The sequence below is a fragment of the Pithys albifrons genome, chromosome 7, assembly GCF_047495875.1.
Source record: "Pithys albifrons albifrons isolate INPA30051 chromosome 7, PitAlb_v1, whole genome shotgun sequence".
NCBI lineage: Eukaryota > Metazoa > Chordata > Aves > Passeriformes > Thamnophilidae > Pithys > Pithys albifrons.
In genome coordinates this window covers 53,118,769-53,136,680 of record NC_092464.1, presented here as the reverse complement: position 1 = coordinate 53,136,680, position 17,912 = coordinate 53,118,769, and the positions used below count along the sequence as shown (strand labels likewise).

The window sequence follows — 17,912 nt, the reverse complement described above, 5'->3', positions numbered from 1 at the left end:
TTCGTTCATCCCTGACAAACACCCTTGTCCAAGGCAGCTTCTCATCTGACAGACCCTACATGAAAACATTTTGTCTACAACCAACCATTCCTGAGGCCATGGAGAATTCTACTGAACAAGGAAAGAAAAAGGACAGAACCGAAAACCACCCCCAGCAACCACAGATCAGCCCAACCTGACAGAAAATAAATGACTTCTGACAAGGAAGAGATTGTCTAGACTTCTCATTTGGAAAGGAGCATTTTAAACATCAGAAAACAAAGACCTGGTAAACAGAACCCAAGGGTATTCATAAGAGCAGAACATTCTTCTTACTTCCCCTTTTCCTCGTCATGTACAATACTAAGGTAAGGGAGCCTCGTCCTTTATGCTACATAATAAAACATCCTTCTTGAGTGTGCACAACCTTGTGCTTCTTGTGTGGTAAACATCACAATGGAGATGCCCCTCCCAATAACTCTGAAGTGCAAGTTCTCTCCAGCACTGGCAAGCAACAACCATAACAATCGCTGTTATGCTTTGCATTGTGTTACAGGTTGGGGTTTCTTAGTTTTTAAAGGTCTCATCTGCACCAGGTATCTGGGCCAGTTCCAACTGATGCAACTGAGGTGGATCATGAGTTCGTATATAAAAATTGCAGTTTTGCTCCCAGGTGTCTCTCAGATGGACAATACACACAGGGGAAAAAAAGGATGGATGAAGATGTGTTTGACCAGCTCCTAGGACTGGATTCAACAGTTAGGAAGTAAAATGGGCTGTGAATTGATTCAGAAGATATGGGTATATAAAAGCTTGGAATGCTTGATGAGGTTTTTTTTTTATTTTTTAATCAACGTAGGTGGAAGTAAACATTTATTAACATTTGGTCAAGTGTAGTGTAACTTGCATTTGTATTTTCATTGTTATTAATGGAGGTATGTAGAGATATACAGAAACCTTGAGACAGTTGTTTCTCTATTGCATACAGACTAGCAGTCCATTGGAAACAGGATGAAAGCATGAAGGTTAGATCGTAGAGGGCGGCAGTTCTTCATGCACAGCTTTTGTTAATCTTGGGTTTCTTTTTTGTTTGTTTGTTTGTTTTGTTTTGTTTTGTTTTCAAAAATAAAAACATGGGAAACCGAGATCAAATGATGGTGGACAGGAAAGGTGACATCATCAGCCATAAAAACACCAGAAGTGCCTGAACCCCCTCATTCAAGTCCAAAGGTGCTCGTTTCTTCCACAGCTGTCAGCAGCTTTTCGTACAGCATAGAATAGGAGGGGTAAGGTGGAAGATCCAAGCGGTTGAAACACGTGTGTGCCCTGCAAAAGGAAACATGCTGCATGTTAAGCTTCATCCAAAACACTTGTGAAAATAAGAACTGGGAAAACTGGATCCTACCAAGACTCAAGACATTCAAGCTCACTCAAGAGAGAGAAAAATAAGTTCTAACTATTAAAGTAAAATTCTTGAATTCCACCAAAATGTGAGGTACTGAAATGTATGTGCACATACACATGAATATTTCATAAAGCAGACACAAGCTAAGCATCAACATAACACCATTCTCTGGTATCCCTGCTTTGGACGTTGCAGGGATCTTGCAGAGATCCTGATGGAGGAGGATGCTGGAAGTCACTGAGGAGCTGGGGCCTAGGCATTGATAGAGAGAAAACTTCACTACAATAATTTTGCTTGCTTTGAGATGTTTTTTTGTTTTAAATGCAACTCAGCTGTCCATGCAACAAGAGCAGGCAGTTAGTTTTGCACCCCAGACAAGGATAATGTGATGGACTGCACTGCCAGAATGGGCTCAGCGTGTGTGTGCAGTGAGGCAGGGCTGACTGATAAAGACCATCCAGGATCTGCTAACTGAAGAAGGAAGGCTGCTGAAAATGTTCCTCCAAGTCAGCTGCTGGCCATCTGCTGCAAGCCTGGCCTTTAAATGTTATTTATTTGTAGTAGCCAAGACAAAAGCAAAATATTTTGTGCAGACCAAGCTGCAAACTTGGTGACCAGCTCTTCCCCTGGGTTTACCATTATATTTACCCCCCATTATATTTACATTGGCAGCACCTTCAAAAGAAGCCTTGGAATGGGTTCTGTGAATGCCTCCACCTTGTTGCAGCTTTTCTGGCAGCAGCAGTTACACCCAGAGGCAGATTGCACTTCACTGTGTGAGGTGCTACTCGAGTGTGGAGTGAAGAAATAGCCCCTGCCCCAACATTCAGAATAGTCTGTGTGATTCTGTGTGATTTAGCCATTGCAACTGGCTGGAAAACTGTAGAGCTCAATCAACAAAGTGGGTAAAAGGACACATTTTCATTAAAGTAGTTCCATGTCTTTTCAGTCAAGAGTTTTACTTGATGTTTCCTCTTCCTCCCTCTGATAACTGTGAACTGATAAAACTGTGCAGAAGGAAATGCAGCCTTGACTGCTAAAGATGTCCAAGCTTCTGGCCCTGAGTACTTTTAGAAGCCATGAAGTTGTTTTACTTCTGGTTTCCCCACCTCCTACTTTAAGTCAATGCTATTTCTTCAAAAGTGAAGGAGCAGAGCTATCTTGGAAAACTACATGAAACCATGGTAGGCATCTCTTGGGCCACCCACAAAGTGGGAAAAACATGTTAGTAGATGGGTTGGCCTGAGACTCGCAGGTTCAGAGGGAGAGTTTTATCAACCACCAATGGGGAATCACTAAAAACAATCGGGCAACTGAAATAGCCAGAGGCACATGATCTTCACTGCATCACAGAACTTCAGTTAGGGGAGCTCTCACCATCCTTTTTCCCCTCTGAATGAAGATTTGTTGGCTGGTCACTCTCAGAGAGACTGCAACAAACACAGAGTGTGTGGAAACGAGCTGGGGACACTTGAGTTAGTGAAAAAGCAGCATTAATAAAGCCATTACTTAATTCATCTCTTGAAATAAACATGGCAGCTCATGGGTATTATCCATGAGTAGCCCTGCACTATTTATTGTTTATCTCAGCAATCTTTGGCACTGTAAGTTGCTTCTACGATCTATTGCCAATACGTGTCAACCACTGGGAGTTAATTAAGTGAAGGATTCTTGTAGCCCATTCAGAACATGTTTATCACAGCTAACCAGGACCATGCAGAGACAGCTGGTCTTGAGAGGCTCAGCTGCCTGGCCCCAGACCTGGAAGCAGCATGGCCATGATGGCTCTGGTGTGGATTCTGCTGATGTAACTCTGCAGAACCTGAAGTAGGATCTCTGCATGCTACTTAGCCATGGCACATGAATAGCTTGAGACAAGAGCATCTCCACAGCCACTGCCTCTGGTGTTTACTGTCCTGCAGACATTCATCTTGACTGATCATTATCCATTTCATTTCGTACTGGTTATGAAACAACTTTGCAATGCTGTTGACTTGTGTCATCCTTAACCTACTCAAACCCAAAAAAAAGATCAGCTCCTTTTCTTTCTATGAGGTTTGCAGAAGTGGGCTCTTCTGCAGAGGGTCTCAAGGAATTTACCATTGGGAGAAACTCTTACAAAGAAAGGGAAAAAAATGTGTCTAGAAACACTGAAGCGTTTTGCCAATCAACACTCCTCCAGTTCAACAACTTTACAGAATAAAAATCCTTTCACTCCAAAAAGTATCATCAAATTAATAAAAGAAAAGTGATTTTCTGGAGTGCTGTTCAGGTTAGGTTTATGGTTCTACCTACTTATGGTGCAAACCACAATATATTGCTAAGGGCAAAGCCTGAGTTCAAATTCTGGTTTGTGAAACTAATATGGACCTACTGCAGCTGCAGTGATGCCTGCAAAGCCCACCCAACCTTATAAAGGTACATCTAATGTGCCAGACTGTCTGTTTTACATCTATCAGTGGGCTTAATTGCTTCTTTGCTGAGAAAGTTGCATCTACTTGTGTAACTGCACAATATACTCTGTGTCACCTTGAATAAGAGAGAAGGTTGCCTGGGATCCTCCTCATTCAGCATTCCCTCCCTCCTCAGTACTGCTGTGCAGTGCCTTTGCCTCTTGCAACTGAGAGCTGAAACCTTTATATTCCAAACTGGGCTAGAGCCAAACTGCTCAGTCTCTAATATGTTATATCATGTGCTGTGTGATAGGGCAGAGCAATTAAGAGTCACTATTCTCCAAAATATCCACTGCTGTCTAACTGTGCCCTGTCCTCCAGAGGGGTGAATTCCTCCTGCACCATCCTGGCCTCCTACTACTCATCCCAGTGTCCACAGCAAGCATAGTCCAGGGGGCACTTGCTGCACATACTGCGGTGAAAGTATTACATCAGGAGTGCAAGGAACAGTCACAGCAATAGGAAAATATTTCTTCCCTTGATTAAGGCTCCTACCACCACATAAGCCTGGTGATATTTGAGAGGGTGTTCAGGGAGTGAGAGGTCTGGAATAAGAATTAGATTGGTAAGAGCTGTTATGGGAAGGATTCTGGCTTCTCCAGAAAAAAATGCAAGATAAAGCCATGTAACCCAACTCTGACCCTCAAATGCCCTCATCCTCCAGTAAGTACAGCAGTAAATGGACCACTTAAAATTTCATTTCTTCTGGCAGACTATCTTTATCGGTTAAAGCAGTTTTGGTGGGTTTGAACTTTTAATCTTGCTCTCTGTTCACAGTACTGTGCTGTTTCTTTTCTTCTAAGACTTCACTCTCAAAATTATAAGCTTTTAAGATTTTTGCATTCTTCTTTTCTTTGTCACTTCCTTTATTCCCCATAAAGATGAGAGTCCAAAGGCTGTAAAAGTGGGCACAGAATTCCCTCCTGTGTTAATTACAGGTTGAACCTGTCAACTAAAATAAGACTAGCATTCTAACACAAACACTGCCTGTCAGGCAGAAACTGGGCAGTTCTCCTTTCCACCTTGCATTCTTCAGATGAACTCACAAGCCTCTCTGATCAACCTCAGGACCCACAGGTAGCAACCTCTGTTCCTTTTTCCTGTAAGAAGGAACACTTCCATGCTGTCTGGGAACCAGTGCTTAGCAGATGAATGTAGATCTGGAGATGATATTTCTTTTGTACGTGAGAGAAGAGGGGTGGGAGATAAGGAAAGATAAAAGGCAGCAAAGCCCATACACTCAGTCCATTGGGAAAGAAGGAAATTATGAGAATAAAGTTCTCTGTAGTCGCACACAATCTTTTTTAATTGCTGTATGGGATTCTGTGCTGATTAAATACTTGATCATCTAATAGAGAGGGACAGGATTCTCTTACAAAAGATCAGATATTTTCTAGCACTGGTAATCTGTATCCTACATAACATATTACTCTGCTGAATGAGGATCTCTTCTGATAAAAGCATAGTTGCAGCTCAGCAGTGTTGGGAAAAGCAACCTCATTGCATCCAGTGGGATCATTTGAATCACTGGGATAAATTCTGAGGCCTTCACTTAACTGATACTCCAACAGACATAACCTTGGAGCTGACAGGAGTTTTCACCAGGTGAGGAGCACAATCAGAAGGCGAGGCAGTGGCATTTGTAGGCACCAAACACTTTTGCCAACTGAGAGTTTAAAAAGAGGGAACTGTTCCCTTCTATTGCTGTAGTAAAGAGCACTGCCAGTCCTTTGCACAGGTTTGTTTTGGGCCAGAAGCTCCAATCCCATGATATCAGATGAAGCAGCTGTGTTAGCCCAGCTGGAAAACCAGTGGCTTTTCATTAATGTTTGCTGGGGAACAAACACTCAGCTCTTGCAGAATGACTGCTAAACTGGCTCAGTTTAAAATACCTGCATGGCCCAGGAAAGGCAAAGAGAGGCTCCCTGCCTCAGAAGAGGCTGCAACTGGAAGAATTCTCCAACCATCTCTACTCAGGCAACCAGTTACAAAAAGTAAAACATGCAATTCCTTTATTTTGGGGCAAAACTTTGCATATTGGATAGGGAGAGTAAAACTCAACCTGTTATTTCATATGAAAGCTACACTGGTTTGGAAGAAACCCTGTAGGAGATTTACACTGACAGACCTGCAAACTGGCAGCCTCTTTGGGACCTGCTTCAGGGTCACTGTCCAGAGGTTTGGGATTGCAGCAGCATCTCTGAGCTGTGTGGGGCCTCAACTTCCTAATATGGTGGTCTCAAAAGTAAATATAGGTAGGAATAACGTGTCCAGCACACATGCACACTCCAGAAATAACATATGAGTGTCATCTTGAGTGTTGTGTTCAGTTCTGGGCCCCTCAGTTCAGGAAAGAGATTGAGGGGCTGGAGCGGGGCCAGAGAAGAGCAACGAGGCTGGAGAAGGGACTGGAGCACAAGTGCTGTGGGGAGAGGCTGAGGGAGCTGGGGGTGTTTAGCCTGGAGAAGAGGAGGCTCAGAGGTGACCTCAGCACTGTCTGGAACTGCCTGAAGGGAAGTTCTGGCCAGGTGGGGGTTGGTCTCTTCTCCCAGGCACTCAGCAATAGGACAAGGGGGCACGATGGGCTCAAGCTCTGCCAGGGCAAATTGAAGTTGGAGAGCAGAAAAAAATTCTTTGCAGAGAGAGTGCTCAGGGATTGGAATGGGCTGCCCAGAGAGGGGGTGGATTCCCCATCCCTGGAGGTTTTTAACCTGAGATTGGCTGTGGCACTGAGTGCCATGATCTGGTAAAGGGACTGGAGTTGGACCAAGGGTTGAACTTGATGATCTCGGAGGTCTTTTCCAACTCAATCCAATCTATGATTCTGTGATTCTATCTTACTCTTGGAAGAACACATTACACCACAATTACCCTGCTCGTGGCAGGGGAACTGGTACTGATCATAAACTCACCAATTCAGAATTTGGTTACTGGACTCTCAGCCTTCCTGAAAAACTCTTTTTACCCTCAGTGCTTTCAGGAAGCACTCTAAGTGCCATGAACTAGTGGTTATTCTTTGAAAGTGATGCATTTTAGAAATTTACACAGTGTCTCTTTTCTGGGAGTGCCATGCTGTTGGTGCAGGTGCAAAAGCTTAGGTGGCTCAGGTATTGTCACATCTTGTCTCACTGTCACCTGGCAGTTGCATGGCCCATTGCCAGAGTGTAAGGACAGGGTGTAAGGGACAGTCACCCAACTCCTTCAGCCCTCTGGAGCAGAAGCAGGCAATACAGAAAGAGTCCTGGACTCTCATCATGGAGCTATAAGTTCTCAATACTTTCTAATGCAGTTGAAAACTGAAAGGCCAGACTAACCTATCCCCAGTGACCCAGCATGGATCTGGATGTCAAGAAAGCCAAACACAGAACTTTCAACACATTGCATTAATTGGGCTGCAGCCTAAGAACTAAGGCCATTCATTAAGAGGTGAAAAAGCACATCAGCAACTAAATCTGATGATGTGTAAGGCACAAGAAAGCTGGTGGTTTTTTCCCTAGGACTTGGAAAACATGGAGCAACTCTCACTGTGAAATTGTAGAAACTGTTGGAGTGAGAAAGGAATTTGTTGTGGTTTATTGTAAACAGCTAAAGTTAGTTACACTCACATCACGGGGCCAAAAGGCCTACAGGATATGACATATGACTGTTTTTTAGCCTCTAAGTAAGAACAGAAATAAATCTAAGTGTACACAAGCAAACCATAATCAGGCATTTAAAAAAGTTTTAAATAATACCCTTTTAGTTGCTTAACTAAGGATTTAGGGAACCTCCAGGTTTAGCCTGTGTGTTTTATGTTATTTCTTAACACTGTGTACACTTGGCAGCAGCTCCTCATTTTATAAAATTGCAGGCAATAATTCATGGTGATCAAGCTGTGTTTATTCCCCGTGAGCAAGTGTTGTTTCTTTTTCCTCTGGCTGAAATGAATGCAAAGCTCTAAGACTTCTAAAAGGCACTACCAACTTTCACCTGGCAAAGAGGCCTCTCTCAGGGAGAGGTGATCAGCAGACAACCATAAAATAATTACTGTGACTATCTCGGGGCTAACTGAATCTAGGTCATAAGTAAAGCTTAGGTTCACAAAGAAAGTTAAGCAGAGCAGAAAGAGGCCAATTACCTTTTCAGAACTTGATGGGTCAGCCCAGGGCATTTTCTGTGCATGTGCCAAGGCCCATCCTCCCCTCTCACCCCTTTCCACCGCAGGAGGAGCGCAGAGACGGCTCTGCAGAAATGCTGCACAGGTCTGGGACTGCTGGTTGCTGACTGTCTGCAGGCAGGAATGCCTTCAGTAAGCTCTGCAACCCTCACCCAGAACCAGCCTGCATATATTCTGCAGAAGGAGGATCCAGACTACGCATGCAAACTGATGCTCTCAGGCGTGCTTTCCACATTGCTGGCTGAAGCTCAGAGGGCACGAGTCATCTCCCTGACCTTACGTGTTTTCATCTGGTTTAAAATCTCAGTGCCCACATCCAGCTTTCATGTAGGCTCTAGTTCTCTGTCTCTATAGAGTCTCTGTGGTAGATGGACACAAATCAGAATGCACCAGATGTGACTCGGCTGAACTGTTTTAACAATCTGTGTTCAGGTGGGATGAATTGTTCCTTAAAAACTCTTACTTCCCTTTTCCTGACTTTAAAGGGATTCCACATAAGATGCCTGCTGGTACAGTGCCCTGGTCCAGTTCCTGCACCACCCCACTGAATAAACATGGGCTTTAATATGGACTAGGAGGGTGATCAGATTTGGACTTTCTCTCTCTAGAGGACTCTGAAGGTTTGCTCAAGCCTCTGTCTTACAGTGTATTTCTGGGTACCCAACATGGACAGCAAATAACGAGAAAACTGGACCAGACGCTTTAATTGATTATCTGAATGTATTTGCAAGGTCTGTGATAGGAGATTGGTGTTCTGTGCCACAAAATTGACTCCTTTGGACTGCAGCTGAAAGGAAATGACAAGAGCAGCGAGAAGCATCCTCTGGAGGGCAAACATGATGCAAAAAGGCCACGTACCAAAAGTTTCTCAGAGGAGCTGAAATGCTGTGTAATGTCAATGGGGCAGAGCCTCAGGCAACTGTAAGGACATTCAAGAAAAGGTGACTCACTTCAGTGAGGAAGGATGAGTGCTGGTCACCCATAAAGAGATGAAGCAGAACTCAGAGCTGAATGTATCACTGCCTGTGCCAGGGCTCTCTTGGGTGGCCTTAGGCAAGTCAAACCACCCTCTGTGCCCCTGTCCCTTTGTTCTGAAAAGGAAGATGACCCCTCCTTTGGGAAGCACTGCCAAGTCTGTTATTCTGCATGACATTATAGCTCATTTGTTCCTAGTTGGCTGACTGAACCAGATGTAACAAACTGGGTATTATCACCACATGGTCTGATGTCCTGGCATTAAGATTCTTCATTATGAAAAAGTGGAACCATCAGAGCAAATGAAGGGATTACACTCTGGTCTCTAGCCCAAACTCAGAGACACATTCTGGCTTTCATACGTCTCTAAATTCACAAGTATTTTTACTAGTACTGTGGAAGTGCAGGGAACAGAATCAGTGGACTGGCTCCTGCTGGTCTGGATCTGTTCTAGAATCAAAGTAAGAGAACTAGGTTTGGATCTATGGAAATCTTTATCCTAACCATTTCTAAGGGTTCCAAATCAAAAAGCTGGTGAAAGAAAACACTTTTCTCAGAATGCAGTTACAGAACAAACTGGCACTTGTTTCTTTACCGGATTTTTTTAGGTGTCCTTACTGCATCCATTATCTTTCCCTGGCAGACATGCAAAGTGCCAGGCCTGTCCTTGTGGCAGCAGTGCTGGTACAGACCGTGGCTGGGGCATACCTGGGCAGGGAGGTGATCTTGCCCCACTTCTCTATGCAGAAGCGCCGCAGCCCGTTGCTGCCCCGGAGCGCGGCAAAGCCCTCGTAGGGCACACTGGAGGTGCCTGTGACGAACTGCAGCAGCCGCAGCCTCTGCTCGTTGTTGAACCTCTCCACGGCTGCCCAGAACCACCGGATCACTATGTGCCCATCGTGGTAACCTGCACCAGGAAGGGAGAGAAATTAAAATCACTCCCAGTGAAATATGTTCCTGCTGGCATGGGTCAGACCTACCAATATATCCAGTTCTTCCAGAGCTTCTTCCAGAACAGCCAGGCAGAAAGGGACCTGGGGGGACTGAGGGACAGGAAGCTCAACAGGAGCCAACAGTGTGCCCAGGTGGCCAAGAAGGCCAATGGCATCCTGGCCTGGATCAGGAATAGCGTGGCCAGCAGGCCCAGGGCAGTGACCCTTCCCCTGGACTCTGCCTTGGGGAGGCCACACCTTGAGTGCTGTGTTCAGTTCTGGGCCCCTCAGTTCAGGAAAGAGATTGAGGGACTGGAGCGGGGCCAAAGAAGAGCAACAAGGCTGGAGAAGGGACTGGAGCACAAGTGCTGTGGGGAGAGGCTGAGGGAGCTGGGGGTGTTTAGCCTGGAGAAGAGGAGGCTCAGAGGTGACCTCAGCACTGTCTAGAACTGCCTGAAGGGAAGTTCTGGCCAGGTGGGGGTTGGTCTCTTCTCCCAGGCACTCAGCAATAGGACAAGGGGGCACGATGGGCTCAAGCTCTGCCAGGGGAAATTGAAGTTGGAGAGCAGAAAAAACTTCTTTGCAGAGAGAGTGCTCAGGCATTGGAATGGGCTGCCCAGAGAGGGGGTGGATTCCCCATCCCTGGAGGTTTTTCAACTGAGCTTGGCCATGGCACTGAGTGCCATGATCTGGTAAAGGGACTGGAGTTGGACCAAGGGTTGGACTTGCTGATCTTGGAGGTCTTTTCCAACCCAATCCATTCTATGATTCTATGATTCTTCAGCAGTAGGTCCCAGCTTCCATTTTGTCCTGGCTGTGGATACTATAGTATTACTAACTCATTTCAAACCCTGAATCTCAAATATACATTAGAGGTACACTGGCCTCTCACAAATCCCTTGGCAAGAACAGGTGTTACATGCATGAGATATTAAAGCCCAATTGCAATATGCCACACAGTGTGAGTCTTAACGACTTAACAATTTCTGGTTCCCAAATAAATTCTCTTTTGGATCGCAACCGTGTTCAACATATGGACAGGAGTTTGCTGCCACAAGCCCTTCCCTGGCAAACTTCCCACCCGCAGGGTTCTGTGCCTGAGTTTGTGCTAGTGCAAGCCAGCAGAAACCCAGGCTGAATCTGTTTCAATAGCTACACAGAAAAAAGCAGGAGGAGAATAACTTTGGGGACCAGCTGTGCTTGTGGTAAGCTGCGTATTTCAAGGTAACACAAGGGCTGGGCAGTGAGCAGCAAAGACTGAAACCTTCTATTTTAGGGCAGCATATGTGAACCTCAGAGACTTTCCATTTGTGGTGCAGAACTGGTGGATTTCACATTTATCCATCATGCAAGACAGCCTGGATAAGTCATACTCGGTGTTTAAAGCAAAACCAGGCCAAGCAGTAGAGAAGTGACACAGTTTAGGCTGAGGGGGGGCAGTTAAGCCAGACCTGTACATTGTTGAAGTGTAATTGGGAAGTAAGAAATTCAGTTCTTGATTTCAGCTCCCTGCTGAAGCCAAGAGAACTTGTGAAACTACTGAGTGAAGCCAGCAGTCATTTAAATAACTTTTAGACCTAATACTGCAGATCCTTTTCAGTCCTTAATAGTCAAAACTCTTGCTAAATCTGTAGGAATTGAATGGATAAAATCTGGACAGAATTAGCAGAAGCAATTTCACTACTATTACACCTGTTGATCCAAACCTGAGATCTTATTTTATTTCACTATCTTCATAATAACACCTTGAACAAACAGGGACTTTTCCCTTAGGAAAGACAGAAGGAAAAGATGGACCAAGTTTTCCATGACTTAGACTGAACCAGCCAAGATATTAGTAAATGTGAGCAGGCAGTTTTACCTCCACGGTACTCTGTGTTGTTCCGCCAGTCATTGAGATCTATCTCTGCAGTGCCAGCTATAACCAGCTCCAGCTCTCTGGCATCGAAAACAGAGACGAGCCTGGAGTCTACAACCTGCAACAAAACCCACTTGTAAGCACAGTTTCAGGCTGGAAATAAAGCAGCAGCAGCCTCATAAACCTATGGCTCTGACTGCCCACTCTTCATTCTGACGAGGTCTGCAAGCTGACAGAGAACTTCCACTCCTGCTGACACCCTGTGCTCCTCTTGAGGGACTCTGCTGATGTTCTGAGCTGCAAACAACCGTGACACATGAGACTGGGCCACAATGAAACAGTAAAAGTGACAGGATATCATGTGTAAATGACAGGATGTGATCTGTACAGAACATGCTTCATTGTTACATTCATTGTGACAAGTGATTTTCAGAAACAAAGCCTAGATTTGTAATATGGACAATTTATTCCATATTTGTTTTGCACTGGAATTTGATTATTATTGTGTAATTAGTGCCCTCATGTCTTCATCCACTGAAGATGCAGCTGAGGTTCACTCTCTTCACTGTGTGAGACCAAAGGCTTGAACAGCCTGTGATACTCACAGGGAGACAAAGGTAGCAAACTATGTGCACATGTTGCAAACTGCATGGACTCACTCAGCCAACCCCTTCCTACAGAAAAGGGCTGACTCTGTGCGGCTGCAGAGCCACCCTCACTGACTGCCACCCCCAGCAAATGTCAGTGCATGACTGCTCAGAGCCATCAGAGTATTATTCTACGTGTCCATTATCTGCTGTTTCATTTTCCAGAACTGTCACCCTTCCAGTTTGTTTCCTTCTTTGAGAGACCTCAACTTATATTATACAGCTGCCAGGACAGGATCCATGTTTGCTTGTGACTAGTGAGGGGAAAGAATAGGTGGCTACAGGGGTTGGTCAGCAAAGCCACAGGTTTTCACCCACTCCTTGTAGCAGCTCTGCCAGAAGGATGTTCTCAGATCCATGCCTTCAGCAAAGATAAATTAGCAACATTTCCAGCAACAAAACCAGGGACAACAAAGGAGCCATGAATACCCATGAGTACCAGCCACGTAATAGCTTGGACTGCGCTCAAGGACCAACTTCATGGGAATGAATCCCTAAGGATACAGTGCGTTCCACCAGCTTCTCATCAAAGTGTACAGTTCTTCACAATCTTCCTTTGCATCAGAACAGGATAGAACAAAATGCACAAAGGCCTACTCCTCTTACTATGTGAATGGAAAGCAGTGTCCTTAACTCATGAGCAAAATGCTTTATTATATTCTGAGTACACATTTCTTTCCTTTCTCCCTTAATGCTAAACTTGCCATATCCAAGGTCCCTGTCTCTCCAGATCCAGGAACTCCTTGCTCTCTGTGTCTCTTTAGCCATGTCCTAGGGTCCTGATGAAGCACAGTTTAGCCATGGGGGTAACCTCATTCAGACTGGAGCATCATTTTGCTACTCACTTCGTAGAAGCCACGGACCAGGGCCTCTGTCTGCTGAACCACTCCCCGCTCCACTCGCCACTTCACCATCCTCTCGATGTACTCCTTCTTGTTCTTTTCTGTCACTGCTGTATTTGCCCCTCCGGATTTCAACTCTCTCTCTGTCACCTACAGAACAAACACAAACAGTGGTGGAGCAATGCATGGATCACACTGTTTTAAACTCGAGACCATCCAAGCAATGGTACAGGAAACGCCAGGCAAGGATGGAGAGGCAGTCACAGTCCTTAACAGGCAGACTGCTCTGCCAGCTGGAAGGGATATCCACCTGTCTCCCAGGTAACAAGTGTTATCCTCAGAAATGCCAACAGCCAAAGAAATTATCATAAAAGGAATACTCCCACTACACTCCCTAAAACAAGACCTATACAGCAACTTGGCACAGATAACAAATAGACCTTGTGGGACTCAGATTTTTCTATCAGCCATTCAAACCTGAGAAGTGCTTGTACTGTAAATAAATTTATTTTTTAAATCAAGAGCTACAGCATTTCATTGCATTCTAATGCTTATTTTAGTTGGCTTGGATTACTAAGGCTTAAGATTGAGAAGGGATTTCAGGAATCAGTCTGGATTCTACGCAGCAAGCATATACTCCCCTCCCATGTGACAGAAAATAATATTTATCTTGCAATTATGTTCACATTCAATTTAGTAGATTTGAAAGGAAGAATGTTTTGCTCTCCTCTTCAGTATTCTGCTGATATAACAGTGATGTCTAGCACAGATAGTAAATAAACTCCATGAATACATAGTCAGGTCAGTATTATTCATATTATTATCTATTTCTTAGCCCAACAGACAGCCCATAGCATAGACAGTATTTAGGTCACTTTACTTGAGGGACCTGTTGCAATATTATGAATCAGGGAAACATTGAATGAATCATCTAATCTGTAGCTTTGCTGAGAAACAGCAAGAAGAAGTGAGGTTGGATGGAATGAGTCAGGAATTCTTAGCTGGTTCAGGTTAAATTCCCAAACTGCCATGTTATATTCTTCAAGGCTGTGTGGCATTAAGATACATCTGTAAAACCAAAGACTAAATGTTTTAAGCATGGCTGTAATTCCAGATGTTTTGTCTCCTGCAAGATTTCCCACAAACACCTAGACAAGCTGGTGATTTCCTTCAACTTCTCATTATCCATGGAATTCAAATACAAGTATTTATCTACAACTGGAGACCTGCAATTATTAACAATGTGTCCCTATTTTTCATTCCTGTTGACAAAAGTGTTAACCACAGCTGTGAGCCAGAATTCAGAATCAGGACTCAGAGTAGCAAGGAGACATTTCAAACAATCTGGCTCATTCCTTTTACCTGACTGGGGCAATTGCCAGGGCTCAGAGTGAGATTGTATCCACAGAGAGCTCAGGCACAGGCCTGGAAGAACCCTTTCTACTGGGTAAAAGCAAGAGAAACCACTTTGGGTCACAAGTAGCTGACACCTCTCTCTGATAGAAGTGAAATTCTCAAACTGGCATTCAGGCCCCACCAGCAGAGATGGGTAATGCTCAATTTGAATCACATCTTTGCCATTGCAGGAGTGCTCTGGGTTCCAGTCTGCAAGAAGGCCAGAAGTCACTCTAATTTAGAGAAGGTACCACGAAAGAGGATTTGGCCTAAAAGGCTTAAAAGCTCAATTCACATCAGAGACAAGACAAGAAAGCAGTGACTGGTCCAAGTAAAGTCATTGTGGGAGCAGACAAAAGGCCTGTGACCCATCTAGCATTCAGAGAGTCAGTATTTCTTGTTTCCCTTCCCCAGCCCTTGAAATCCTGCTTCCCAAATATTAGCAGAGCTCCCACTGGGATGTACATGTGTATCCAGCAAAGCAATGCTCAGATGGCATTTAAGTACTCAGATTCTCTTGGCATGCAAGATTTTCCAACTGGGATCCGTCTGTGAGCATAAAATGTGACTGAGATTTCTTTGTTATTTTGCTGTCAGCACTTAGCAAATTTTAGAAGGGGGAAATTCTCCCTTTCACTTTGGACTCTTGGGTTCTGACAGCTGTAATTTACAGTGAGACCCGTGTTTTCCTCCTTCAATAGTTCTAGCAAGGTTAGTGTCTAGTACCCATGAAATAAAGTACTAGACAACATGAGAACTGGCATCAAAATCTGGCTTTTAGTGTTCTTTTCCTTTCATGCCACAGCATCCACAGCAGATTGTGATTTTTTCTATTCTCTTTGGAGGCATCTCTCGTCTTCCACAACAGACTCCCATCTACTTGTCTATCTCTTTCCTTTGGGGAGAGTATAACAAGTAATTAGTGTGCCAAATGTTACCTGCAGGTGCATCAGGGCAACTCAGGCTGAGATACTTATTCAACTTTGTAGCCTTCCCATGTAAATATAAACTTGTCTCATCTGCCTTTGTGAGCAGGTCTGTGTGTTTCTGTCTGTCTTTGTGTATTAGCCTTACCCAGCCATACCTTTCAGGGAAACCCCTGTACTGTCAGTTCAATGTCATGCAAGCTCTCAGCTCCCAGACCATGAAAAGCCCCTGCCATTTGAGTCTGGAAAAACAGCATTGGGATTCCTACAGAGGCTTCTTACCTCAGTTCTTCTATCTCATCCTTTTCATTTCATCTGCCCTTAACTCTGCTCATCCTTTGTGACCTTGTACTGTGTGCAGACTAAACTCAGTTTTGAATATACCCCTTGAAGCCTTGCTTGCTTTCTGTTACTCTCAAGCTTGTAGCTGAGCAGCCCTTTAACTTGCAGGGCCAGATTCCCTGCCCCCAAAAACCAGTCTAACTATCCCCCAGCTCACAGAAACTACTCCAGCTTTGGGCAAACCCCTCCTGGCAACTCTATTTTCCAGTGCTAAGACCATTCTCTGTATATTCCCTCCCTGCTCCCTCTGACACTGTGTCTGTTCCTTACACAATTTAGCTCCATCCTCTGAGCTTGCTGGGCTTGGTTCTTCAGCCTCCCTGGTTTTCAGGATCACTTCAGAGATCCTTAATCTAGGTCTGGATGTTGCTTTGGGTTCCTTGCAGGCTTTCCAGGGACAGCTCTAATCCAGCATGGGCACCAGGGCCTCAGTGCAAGCCAAAGAATCCCACAGGAGCCACTTATTCTGGTTGCCAGACTCCACTTCAGCCAGCGTTGCACCCTATTTAAGGCACCCAGATCAGCCAGGTTACAGAGAATTCTCTGACTGAGGGAGAGCTGAGCTGCAGAAGGCATAAATGGATGTACATTCCAAGCTGTTAAGTAGGTGCAAGGTAAGAAGAGATACAGAGTCTAACAAAATACTGGTGAGAGCTGCCAGGTCCTGCACCACCTGTCTGATGTTTTCCTTCCCTCTAACCCCCATCCTTTCAGTGGCATGAGCTTTAAGCTACATTGCTTGCATTCACTGAATGCCACATCTGTGTGAACTACACCCTGGACAGAAGAGCTGCACTCCAGAGAATTCCTTGTGCTCATCAGTGTGTGGCCCAATAGGCCTGGAGGGGGGTCGGTATTTTATATCACACACCCTAGGAAAAAACATCTGCCTTGGAACAGGTGGCTTGAAAGAAAAAGAAGGCAGGAGAAGAAAATGTTATTGAAAAGCTACAGGATCTGTTCTGACAGAAAGATGTTCATCATGCTCAGTTTTGTCAGCCTCAGATTTGCTTTTCAGATGCTTTGCATAGCTGTGCTCACCTGCCCAAACACCTCCTCGTTTACTGTGAAGGTCAGATCCAGGATGTCTGTGATGTTGTTATCCTTCATCCACTGCAAGCTCTGATGGAACTCTTCATCCAGGTACTCCAAGTCACTTAAATCACATGGCCTGATTGTGAGACAAAGAAAAAAGATACAACCCCATGACTACTGGCAGGATGACTTACTGCCAAGTATGTGAACAGATTTATGCTGAAGATCCAGCATGAAGTTGCTGTTCATTTGGTTTCATCAACATCAAAGCCTGTTACAAGACCCTCTTGAAGCAGTTCTGCAACTGCCTGCTTTGCATAGCTGGGCTCAAGGCCAAGTCTGTTGTCTACTCACTGTTAAAATACCCAGCACAACAAACCCCAACATGATAAAGCACTCAAAGGACTGTTAAGACAAGTGTCTTTGATAATCTGGAATCATCTTCATTGATAAACCATTTCAGCTAAGCTTTATTCTGCTCTTTGTCATTTAATTGCAGTACTGACATAATACTTAGGGCTTTTCCTATTGCTGCAAATTTTATGTACCTGGTCTTACTTCAGTCTACTAATTAAAGAGTGACAGATTGTCAATCAAAGTTAACCTTAGAAACTCGAAACTGAAAGGGATGTATTTTTGGTAGCTTCTGCTCACTAATAAAAAAGACAGCAGAAGAACAAAAAGAAACATTCACTTTTTATATCTACTTTAGCATTCCTAATTAACCTGAGCTGTGTTTTAGAATGAAAACGTACTCCATCACTGAGGCATAAATATATGATAAATATGTGAAAATGTTATAAATTAAGTGGTTTTTCTTAATATGACCACCCTCCTTTTTTCTGTTGTTGTTATTTTGTTTTGTTTCACCAAAGATGCTTTTCAGTCTTCCAATGGCTGAAGTTTTGTAACTTTCTATCAGTAAATTCAGGAATTATGGGTCAGTACTTTGAAATGTGTGTTCCTA

The 17,912-nt window shown here is 44.3% G+C and overlaps 1 protein-coding gene across 7 annotated transcripts in view; it reads right to left on the bottom strand.

The window, feature by feature from the left end:
• Positions 1-1,022: 1,022 nt before the first annotated feature.
• Positions 1,023-17,912, bottom strand: part of HECW1 (HECT, C2 and WW domain containing E3 ubiquitin protein ligase 1) — a 252,145-nt gene continuing 235,255 nt past the window's right edge. For all 7 annotated transcript variants that reach the window (XM_071559590.1, XM_071559593.1, XM_071559587.1 and 4 more), the window contains 5 exons: positions 16,952-17,081; positions 13,251-13,397; positions 11,762-11,876; positions 9,677-9,875; positions 1,023-1,305 (listed from right to left, as the gene is read on the bottom strand). In XM_071559590.1, the coding sequence (XP_071415691.1) occupies positions 1,194-1,305; positions 9,677-9,875; positions 11,762-11,876; positions 13,251-13,397; positions 16,952-17,081 (703 nt within the window). In that variant the 3' untranslated portion in view covers positions 1,023-1,193. The remainder of the gene's footprint in view (positions 1,306-9,676; positions 9,876-11,761; positions 11,877-13,250; positions 13,398-16,951; positions 17,082-17,912) is intronic.